The sequence below is a fragment of the Cicer arietinum genome, chromosome 1 (assembly GCF_000331145.2).
Source record: "Cicer arietinum cultivar CDC Frontier isolate Library 1 chromosome 1, Cicar.CDCFrontier_v2.0, whole genome shotgun sequence".
Classification (NCBI taxonomy): domain Eukaryota; kingdom Viridiplantae; phylum Streptophyta; class Magnoliopsida; order Fabales; family Fabaceae; genus Cicer; species Cicer arietinum.
In genome coordinates, this window is record NC_021160.2 from 33,838,345 (window position 1) to 33,850,711 (window position 12,367).

Here is a 12,367-nt window from a genome sequence, read left to right on the forward strand (position 1 = left end):
TTAATTCAAGAGATCCAACGCATATTTTCTTTGATATAGAGATAGACCTTTGGAAGATTGTGCAAGTTCTAGGTCAAGAATAAATTTGAGGGAGCCAAGGTCCTTAATTTTGAATGGAGAATGAAGAAAACTTTTAACATGATTGATTTCCTTGAAATCATCACCGATGAGAACAATGTCATCTACATAGACCAAAATAAATGTGAGATGATCATCATAATTTTTGACAAATAAAGAATAATTAGATATGGACTGAACATATCCCAAAGAAAGAAGAGCAGTAGATAATTTTTTACTCCAATTTCTACTTGCTTGCTTGAGACCATAAATGGATTTAGTAAGTTTACAAACTAAGTTTGGCTTGGGAGATTGGATACTAGGAGGAAGTTGCATATATACATCTTCTTGAAGGTCACCATGTAAAAAGTCATTATTAACATCAAGTTGATATAAATGCCATTTCTTAGAAGTAGCAATAGCCAAAACCATTCTAACGGGAGTCATTTTAATAACGGGAGAAAAAAGTTTTAAAGTAATCAATGCTTTCTAATTGAGTATAACCTTTGGCTACAAGTCTTGCTTTATATCTTTCAATACTACCATCAGGTTTTAATTTGGTTTTAAATACCCATTTACAACCTATAATATCCTTACCCGCAGGCAGCTCAGTTAAAATCCATGTTTTGTTCATTTCAAGAGCAAGTAGTTCTTGATCCATGGCATGTTTCCAACAATCATACTTAATAGCTTGTTTATATGTATGAGTTTTAGGATTCACAGAAAGAGACATAAGAAATGATTTATGGGAAGCAGAAACAAGATAATAAGATAAAAAATTGTGTAAGGAATAAAGTGTACTTGTCATGTTGACAAAAGGTGTGGAACTAGAGATAAGCTTGCAATCATAATCATTTAAGTACGAAGGAGGATGTATATGCCTATTAGAAGTACGAATGACAGAACCAGAGGGAGGGGGAGCAATAATAGGATCATTATTATTATTATTAGTAGTGTGATTTGTAGAAATATCTAAAATAGGCAAAATAAATGTATCAGCAGTATTATTAATAGGAAATGAATTGGTATTCTCAATATTACTAGCGGCATGAGACAAATCATTACCATTGTGATCAATTTCATGAGAAAAATCTGAAAAAATTTGATGCAATAGGCAAATGAAGCTTAGAATTATGATTATGTGACACCGGATTATCATTAGTATGAAAAGGAAATATATTTTCATAAAAAACAACATGTCTAGATAGGAAAATTTGTTTAGAATATAAATCAAAAAGTACATAGCCCTTGACACCTTCTTTATGACCTAAAACAATACATTTGCGTGCTCTAGGTGAAACTTAGTTCTATGTGTAGTAAGAGTAGATGCAAAACAAAAAGAACCTAAGACTTTTAAAATAGCAAGATTAGGATGTTTATTATGCAACATAAAATAGGGAGACATGTTTCGCAATTTTGATGAAGGGAGAAGATTGATGATATGCACAGCATGCTTAATACAGTAGCACCAAAAAGACAAAGGCAAGTGTGACTGAAAAATCAGGCCACGAGCAATGTTAAGAATATGTTGATGTTTGCGTTCAGCCGCCCCATTTTGTAGGGGTGTTTCAACACATGAAGTATGATGTAAAATACCTTTTGAATTGTAAAAAGAAACCATAGAAAACTTAGGACCATTATCAGAGCGAATGATTTTAACATGCATATGAAATTGTGTTTCAACATAGGTAATGAAATTGATTACATGCTTTCTGGTTTCATGCTTAGCACACATTAATTTTACCCAAGTAAATCTAGATCGATCATCAACAATACTTAAAAAAAAAATACTCTAAACCATGCATAGAGGGTTGAGCAAGGGGACCCCATATATCAACATGTAAAAGTTCAAAATTAGAACCTATAACGCCTCAAATTTTTTATCCAAACATTACTTAAAAATATTTGTTTTCTTTTAGAAACAACTATTTTTTTTTCCCTTAGGAATAGTTCATGTAATATTTGAAGGTGCGTCAGAAAATGACTTGATATATATATATATATATATATATATATATATTTGTAAAAGAACATAATGCAATTTACTAAAATATTATTTATTCATTTATTTGCAAAATTAATATTTCAATTTTTAGATCGATATTTATTTATGCCCCAAAATAAAATAAATTCTCTTTAAGTGAAATTCAAAAGAAGCAAGGTTGGCTGAAATTAATGACATTCAACTATTTACTAGTAAATGAAATCTCACTTCCGCATTTCTATTAAAAGTTAATGATGAAGAGTAAATAACTTTACAATGTACCACAAAAATTTTAGTAATGCAAAACATTATTTTTAAGTAAAAGTCCCATTTTTCCACGTGTGTGCACTAATCAAACATCATTCATGCAACACTTTGAAATCATTAGTACCTAAATGTTGGTGTAAGGGGTCAGTTCATCCCATAGCAAAAATTAAACCAAATAATAAATTAACAATCATAAAATATGAATCTAAAATCTTTTCGTGATAAAAAGTTTTTAAAAAATTGATTCTTTAATAGTTCTCAAAGATGTATCAAAAGTCATAGAATGTATCTAAATAAATCAAGTAGCAACCGTAAAGCAAATAATTAGATCAAAATAAAATAACAATAAAATGTATGCAAGTTATGCATGCTCGTAAACATATATGATTCGGATATAACCAGCCACACAGGCTTCCACACAGAAGTCACCCATACCAATGGGGAAAAATTAAATTAGCCACATAGGCGTCCACAAAGATGCATATGATATGTTATGAAATGATAATGATGTTCAAAGGTATATGTCACCACCCACTTAGATAATCACACAAATCACCAGCCACTTAGGCAACCACCAAGATAACAATATTTAAAACTCAAATCACCAACCACTTAGACAACCACAAAGATAATAATAACAATTACTAAAAAGGCACATATATAATATATATGAAAATTTTGGGGTGTTACAGAACCAGAAATAGTAGTACTTGTATTAAAAGATAATTTTTTTTGCGTTAAAAATTGGCATACATCACAACAAGGTAAACTAATAGGCAAAATAGAAGAATGTTGCTTGCTGATATGAGAAAAACAAGTGGGGGAAGGGTGACCAAGTCTATAATGCCAAACATATTCTAAAGAAAAACTAAAGATGCATAAGCAATAGTATAAATGGCAGAATCAATGTTCCTATTATGCATATAGAGGTGAGAATCACAATTTCTTACAGTCCATTGGATAAGATAGCATTACCAATCATCCTCATAGTTTTCAATTTCTGAATAACACAAGAAGTACAAGAAAACAATAAATTGCAGACATTGAATTCTATAAGTTTACTAGCATAAACAATGTTAAAAGAAAACAAGGGAGCATAAAGAACATTGTGCAAAATAAGGGAATTGGTTAATGGAATTGTGCCACTAAATATAGCGTGAGTCAATTGTCCATGAGAAATAGAGTGATATGAAGAATAAAAAATAACAGAAGTAGTAAAATGATTTGTTGCCCCAGATTCTAAAATCCAAACTTTAGAAAATATACCTGGCACATTACCTGTATCCAAGGAATCAGACTGAATGTTATGGTTGCTTATGAGGGTTGAGACTTGAGATGGAGTGGCAGATGAACCAGGGGGAAGAAGAGCCAAAAGACTTTGAATTTGTTCCTTGGTAAGAGTAGGAAAATTTATGGATGCATTTTAAGGATTGGTCTCAACACTGTGAACAACTTTCTTGGTTTGGTAACCAGGAGGAAAACCATGAAGAAAATAACATTTATCAATGGTGTGGTTGGTTTTCTTACAATGTATGCATAACCTAGAATTTGGAGGTTTTCCACCAGTGGATTTGAAATTGGGTTTTGACCTATTCTCATAGGGTTTAACTGACGAATTGACAATCATAACAGTGGGTTCGAGAAGAAGACCAATGTGAAGTTGTTGTTCTTGTTGGAGAATCATAGAGTAAATCTTTGTGAGGGAAGGAAGAGGATCAAGAAGAAAAATCTGTGAGCGAACGGCGGTGTATGTTTCATTGAGGCCTTGAAGAAAATAGAGAATCAAATCATGCTCGCGATATGTCGTTACAGTAGAGAAAGTATTGCAACAACCATTGAAAGAATATTTGCATGAAGGGATGGGACGAAAATTGTAAAGTTCATCTGAGAGTTTCTTTAAGGTTGTGAAATATGTTGTTATAGAGGAATCTCCTTGTTTGAGGGAAGAAAGGTCATAAGTAAGTTGAGAAATACGAACGAAATCACCTTGTGAAAACCGATTGCGGAGTTCTTGCCAAATGGAGAAAGCATCATCTAACCAAAGGATACTAGAAACGATTTCTGGAGAAATTGAATGATAGAACCACGAGATGATCAAGGTATTGCATCGTTTCCATGCCAAAAAATTGGGATCTTCAGAATCTGATTTCTTGATCGACCCATCTACAAAACCGAATTTCTTTTTCATCTCTAGCGAGATGTACATAGCGCGAGCCTACCCATGATAATTGGAACCGTCCAAGATTGGAGAGACGAGAATAAGAGAAGGGTTTTCGTTTTGGTGTATATAAAATGGGCTGATAGGATCGCGGTTTGGAGCAATAGAAGGTGGTGGTGGGGGCGGAAGATCAATAATGTCCATCATTGAAGAAGAAGAAGAAGAAGAAGAAGAAGAAGAAAGAAACTGGGAGAGGGAATTAGTTGTGAGGAAGAAAAGAAATTATGGCGTGAACAAGAAGAATTTGTGAAAAAAATGATTATTTCATCTAATATCATGTTAATGATGATATAAACTTGAATAATAATTTAATAAAATAGCAATGTGTTATTTATATATAAAATATCTATTTGCAGTTATAACAAACATAAAAAGTGAGTAACAAACTCAACTAATTTAATGATAAACTAACAAAAAAACATATATGACAATAAACTAAATAGTGAAGTGAAAACATAGTGAGAACTAAGGAACTTCATCAACGACATCCACAATGCATTTTCAACTATAGTATTTAAAGACAAACTTTCTAACTAACTATAATTAATATTGTCTTAACTAAATTCTGTTATAACTAATTAATCCCAAGTTGTTACTGATTTGAGACACACTTCCACAGTTATTATTTTATTTTTATTTTTCATTCATCTATTAAAATACAAAACTTGGGTGAGAGAGATAATCTAGTGCTTGAGGTACAACACAGTTTTTTATACATAAAAAATGGTAAAACAGAATATAAGCAGTTAGAAAGTAATGATGGCAGAGTATTATAAATGTAACGAGCGAGCACGGTGCAGTTTTCGTTTTCCTACTGTCTCAATTGTTTTTCTGGTAGTCTTCGCAGCATTACCTTTTTAACTAAAAACCAAGTGTTTGTTTTAACATCTTGAATTCATCTTACATAACTAGTTGTAGTTTCTATGGAAAACCAATGCATTTTATTAATGAGTTATTTATTTGATTGTCTGATTTCCTAACTTAACGTACGAAGTGTTTTTATTGTAGTCATATTTTTAAATATCTAATGAGCTGATTTAATAAATCCGAAAAACTATTGTTCTTATTAAATTCATAAATTTTGGAAATTTTATCTCAGCATTAAAATGCTTAGGGGATTTAGTGGAATAATCAACTTTTATTTTTGTTATTTTTTTAAGAATAGATTTTCTAACCATTTCGATGCTGAGTCACGTAAGAATTTCAAGAAGGAAAACTCTATAACAAAAGTAAGAGAATTTAAAATGATAGACAAGATAAGCTATGTAAACGATTCAAATAGATTATGAGATAAATATTAGAACTAAGTGATACAAATATATCATTGACAAATATGTGGGAGACAAAACTTGCAATGACTAATAAATGCAATAATGATTGATGTATCAAAGTAATTCAACTCTGGATTTTTTTTTTATCTATTGTAAAAAGCCTTTTTTTTCAAAGTGTTTATGATGTATAATCACATTTTTTCCAAAACTTGTCTGTTTAGATTTTTCTCGACATATTTAAATTCCTCTAATTTTTTTAATCAATTTAGGCTTTTGAATTTTAAAAAATGACTACCTTACTCACTAAAACATAGCATTTTCATTTCAATAATTTTATTAAACCCAATTAATAACTTTTTATGTCGTGAAGAAGAAGGAAGAATTTTGAAGAAAAAAAATTATTTCAGCAGATACCATATTATAATATTGTTATAACTGATATTCTATTGGATTCTATAAATCCGACTTACACATCATGTTTTTTTTATAGACGATGTGAGTAAAATAACAATAAAAATTGTTTTTAAATTCTTTTAAGGTTACTTTTGTCAATATCATAACATATAACACATGAATTAAAATATATTATAAAAAAATTTACCACAATAGTTATACATTAATAAAGAATTATCAATATCTTTTTCTTTATAACTATTATACATGTGTATAATTTTTTTTAACGTATCTAATATGTATCATATCTTAAATTTTAAAAAAAATTATGTATTTATATATTTGTATCACATTAGCACTTGTGCAAGGCATATGGTTTTCATAGGACCCAATTCTGGTAGAAAATAAACGTGAGTAAATTGAATATACGTTAATTTATTTATCTAAAAGTGATATCAACATCAATTTCAATGCGAAAATAATATTTGGAATCCTTATATGTATATCGAAGAACACAAAGAGGCGTGGTTAAGGCTACACATTGATTCTAGAGCGTTGTTTCTGCTTTTTGTGTATTGAAAAAGATGGTTCACATTCACGTATATTGTCAACTGTCTTTTATTTCTTTTTGGTCACCAAAATTAAAGAATTAATTAAAACAAGTTTGGTTTCATTTACTTCTAAAAATCAGATTTGATTAGTTATCTTCTAACTTCCTTACTTGGCTTAAAAATAATTTTTCACATCCTCTACTAATGTTATTGATTTGATTATTTATATTTGCTATAGCATATGGTACTCCATAAATAAATGTTGTTTTTAAGGTAAAGCGTTGGAAGTGGGAGAAACTATTTGTATAACTTGGAGAATCATAGAAGTTCACAAAGTGTTGATGGACATGTTTCACAGAGACGCTGGTCACCTACAAGTTGCTTATCTAGAGGAGTTTGCCTCTAGACAATCTTTACAAAATCAACGTCAATGATGTGGAGCCTAAGGACGGTGTGTGGAGAATTGATACTGTTATCAAGGATGGTGAATATGTTGTCTTGTCTTACCTGCTGTAACTTGGAAGTTAGTACTCTCCTGGCTGAAAATGTGGGCTTTAGACTAGCTTTATATTTTGCTTCAAATTTGGGCTTTGAACGCATCAATATTGAAAGAGGCTCTCTTAATATTGTCAGAGTTATTAATGCACTTAATGCAAACAACTCCTATTTAAGCACCATTATTGTGGATTGTCAACATTTGCTATCTCTTTTCTCTTTATATATTGTTGTTCATGTAAAGGGAACTTCATTGTCTCAGCACACGTTAACTAAGTATGTTTTATCTTCGATTGACATTATGTGAATTATGAATTGTCCTCTTTATATTAACTCTTATATTGCAGCTGATGTAACTAATTGATGAATCATCTTTTCTTTAAAAAAATAAAAAATTGGGGGTACAACAATTTTGGCTCAAAACTAATAAATTTGTTTATCACATTAGTTCTTCTATTTGTTCATTTAGTTCTTAAAATGACATTAAAAAGATTAACGTGATTGATAAATTACTTTATATTTTCTTTACTTAGGATAAAGAGGATCGATCCATATTTAAATTTCTCCATAATCAAATGACAATATACAAATTATAAAATATTATCAATGAAATAAATTGTTATTGCCGTTATTTTTAAGATCCATATTATAATACACTTTTATTTGTTGTCAATATATTTTGTTCGTGAAATATCAATTTAGCGGCAAAAATTTGACTTTATAACTTTAAAAGATGAAGTTTAAATCTTTTTACAAAATAATTATTAATACTATTTTAATTAATAATAAGTTTCTTCATTTTAATTTTTTTTTTCTGTAGATGATATGATAAATACAATTTGAAATTTATACACACAATTGTGATGTTTTCAATTCGAACATAAGAATAATAAAATTTGATTTTTTTTGTTACAATATTGTTTCTTTATGCTTTATCTTCCAATCCTGTCAAAAAAATGCTCCATCTTCAATTGTTTTAAGGTCAATAACAAGCATAATATTCATAAATTACACAATATTTATAACATTTTTATAGGAATAATTATAATATAAGTTTATTAAGTACAATTTTTTAAATAACAAAATTTAGGTGTATTTTTTTTTATATATATTTAGTATGTTTCTTAACTTAATCAACCGTAGCTTTATTAAATTTGTAGTTTGTTCAAAGTTTATTATAATTAAAAAAAAATATGATTTATGTTAAAAATTATATGAAAAATACTTAAGAAAAATACATTTCTAAGTTTTTTCATTAAAACATGACAATCGAGTAAAAGAAATATATATTTGCAAATACAAAATTACTTACGTAGTAGCTTTTGTCCAATGAATTAGGTAATATTCCGGTTCAGGGACGTTGAAATTTGGTTTGATATAAGATTTATACATGCTCTTAAGTTTTTTTAGTAGATAGTGGATAGATGACGTAAATCTCATCATCATGTTTTTTTTTTAATTATCGAAAGATCGAAAAGAAACAGAAAGTTAAACGATTAAATGGATATTTTTTCATATACAAGTCTAAAAAGTTGTTGGTTACGATTCTGTCCATTAAGGGGACAGCTGTACACCTTTCATTAGTTAATCGTAGGAATATTTTAATAGCCTCATAATTTATCTTTTTTATTGTAAATAATTGAGTTAATTAGGATTTAATTAGATTTATGTTTTACTTGTACTCCATAGGCTATTTATACCATATTGTATTATGTACAAAATCAATAAGAAATACAACATATTCACATAGTATTAGAGCTACAGTTCTGATCCGAAAAAAAAATAAAAATAAAAAATAAGGAGTTGCTCATGGAAGAAAAATAGAGCAGTCAAAACATCCTAGATGCTGACCCTAAGGTAGCAACGACTAGAAACACCACTAGTCATCATGAAACAACTATTATTACTAGCTACAAACTCAATGGACAGAACTACACACAGTGGTCCAGATGTGTCTGCATTTTCCTCCAAGGAAAAGGAAAGGAAGACTACATAACTGGCGAGGCTAAGCAGCCAAAAAAGACCGATTCCAGCCATGAAAAATGGAAACTTGAAAACAGTCTTGTTATGACATGGTTGCTCAACTCCATGACTAATGAGTCTGGTGAAAATTTCATGTATCATGACACTGCTGCAGAAATATGGAAGGCAGCCAAGGAGACCTACTCAAATGTGGACAACACCTCAGCCATATTTGAGATCAAAAGTCTCTAACACAATCTTCGACAAGGAGATTCTTCGGTCACCGAGTACTATCATACACTCACAAAATACTGGCAGCAACTTGACATTTACTCAGACATAGAGTGGAAGTGCACATATGATGATAAAATCTACAAGAAACTGGTCGAGAAGGACATAATCTTTCAGTTCCTATTGGGACTAAATAAAAATTTGGATGAAGTGAGAGGGAGAATTCTTGGAACTAAGCCTCTCCTTAACATTCGTGAAGCATTTTCAGAAGTGGGAAGGGAAGAAAGCAGAAGGAAAATCATGTTGGGAAGTCAAAATACAAGTTCAACCATTGAAGGCTCTGCACTTGCAGTAAGAGGTCCACCAAAGAAAGGTACAGGATGGTGTGATCACTGCAAGCGACTTGGACATACAAAGGAAACATGTTGGGTGCTTCATGGAAAACCCACATATCTAAAACCACGATTCAAGGACGCACGCGGATTTGCTGTTGCTGCGGATGAAAGTAAGTCCAGAAACATTGCATAGGCCAATCCTTTCAACAAAGAACAAATAGAGATGCTGCAGAAACTGATACAGCAGGTACTGCAAAACACTAGTACCTCTTCTTCCACTGCTACTCTTGCCCAAAATGGTAATCTTTCTGCTGCCCTTCATGTTAGTCACCAGAAAACAAACTCTTGGATTGTTGATTTTGATGCCTCGGATCACATGACTGGGGAGATCAATGTATTTAGTAAATACACTCCATGTCAAGATGGATTTTTTGTCTGGATAGCAGATGGTACTACCTCCAAGGTGGTTGGTAAAGGTTCAGTGGTTATCTCTAAAGATATTACTCTTGATTCAGTTTTGCATGTTCCTAAACTATATTGCAGTTTATTGTCTATCAATAAATTAACCAAAAACTTGGGATGTGTTGCTAAGTTCTTACCACATTTTTGTGAATTACAGGATATGAATTCGGGGAAGATGATTGACAATGCTGAGGAGAGTGCATACCTTTACTTCCTTAGAATTGAAGACCAAAATAAGAGATCCTACAAGGCTTCCCTTTTGCGTTCATCAAAGAATGATAATGATGTAATGTTATGGCATTATCGCCTAGGACACCCAAATTTTATGTATTTGAAAAAAAATGTTTCCATCCTTATTTAATAAAGACTCTGGTTTTTGTCAAATGTGAAGTGTGCGAATTAGCCAAACACACCAAATCCCATTATTCCATACAACCTTATAAACCGTCTAAACCTTTCACACTCATTCATAGTGATGTGCGAGGACCTTCAAGAGTGAGCAACGTTATTGGATCAAGGTGGTTTGTCACCTTTATTGACGACCATACAAGAGTCACTTGGGTGTTCCTCATGAAAGAAAAATTAGAAGTTGGGAGTGTATTCGAGAACTTCCATAAAATAGTCCAAACTCAATTTCAAAGCAACATTCAAGTACTAAGAACCGATAATGGAGTGGAGTACTTCCACCACACCCTTGGTAGTTACCTTACCAAAAATGGTATTATACACCAAACATCATGCCCATACTCTCCACAACAAAATGGGACAGTAGAGAGAAAAAATAGGCACCTATTGGAAGTCACTCGAGCCCTCATGTTGTCCATGAACGTACCTAACCATTTTTGGGGAGATGCAGTCCTCACTTCATCCTACCTAATAAATAGAATGCCTTCCAAAACGCTCAACCTAAATACACCACACCAAACCCTCTTGTCCCTTTATCCTTCGACCAAACTCCTCACAAATCTTCCACCAAAGATTTTTGGATGTACTGTCTTTGTACATGACCAAAAGCCTAACCTCAATAAGTTGGACCCGAAAGCCATCAAGTGTATCTTCTTGGGATACTCTCTTACCAAGAAAGGATACAAATGCTACTGCCCCATAAAAATACGAATCTATCACACTATGGATGTTACCTTTTTTGAAGACAAGGCCTTTTATCCCAAAGTTGGCATTCAGGGGGAGAAAGTTACAATTAATGAACATCAACCTTGGAAAATTACAATACCAGAATTTGTCCCACATGAACCTGCCTTAATCACCCCACTTGAACCTGTCTAAATTCCATCTAAACCTGTCCAAATCACTAAAAACACAGAATCTATCCCAATAATTGTTGAACCTGAACTGGACCAGCAAACAACCACTCTTGAGGTTACCAAGCCAACAAATGGAGCACCAACAATTGGTAAAAAAAGGAAAACCAAATGGAGGAAAAGAATTGCAAGTATACATAACGAAGAAGAATAAGCAACAAACTCTTGAGGAAGTAGAAGCATGCACTCTTCCAAAGCAGAACCAAGACTCTGCTCAAAATTCAGATCCTGAACCTACTCACAAAGGTAGCATACTATGCATTATTCTTCCTCTAATTTATCTGATAATGTTACTAATGACCAAGACTTAGACTTACCTATTGATGTGAGAAAGGGAGTAAGGTCTTGTACCAAACACCCAATTGCAAACCATGTTTCTAGTGAAAGATTATCGCAGGGGTACAAGAACTTCATCAACTTTCTGGACAGTATTGAAATTCCTCAAAACTTTCATGAAGTTTTCCTAGTTCCAAAATGGAAGGCGGCTATAATGGAATAAATTAAGGCACTTGAAAAGAATGGCACATGGCAGCTCTCCCACCTACCAGAGGGGAAGAAGGCAGTTGTATGCAAGTGGATATTTTCGGTAAAATACAATGTAGATGGGAGTGTAAACAGGTACAAAACTCGATTGGTGGCAAAAGGATTCACCCAGTCCTATGGGGTGGATTATGAAGAAACCTTTGCACCTGTAGCAAAGTTGAATTCAGTCTGCGTACTCATTTCCCTAGCAGTAAAGTTGGACTGGCCACTTCACTAGTTAGATATAAAAAATGCTTTCCTAAATGGTGAACTTGAAGAAGATGTCTACATGAGAATACC

The 12,367-nt window shown here is 32.0% G+C and overlaps 1 protein-coding gene across 1 annotated transcript; it reads right to left on the reverse strand.

The window, feature by feature from the left end:
• Positions 1-3,731: 3,731 nt before the first annotated feature.
• Positions 3,732-4,514, reverse strand: LOC101491396 (uncharacterized). The gene has a single exon (XM_004488324.1). The coding sequence runs from the start codon at positions 4,512-4,514 to the stop codon at positions 3,732-3,734; it is 783 nt and encodes a 260-aa protein (XP_004488381.1).
• Between the last annotated feature and the right edge of the window lie 7,853 nt (positions 4,515-12,367).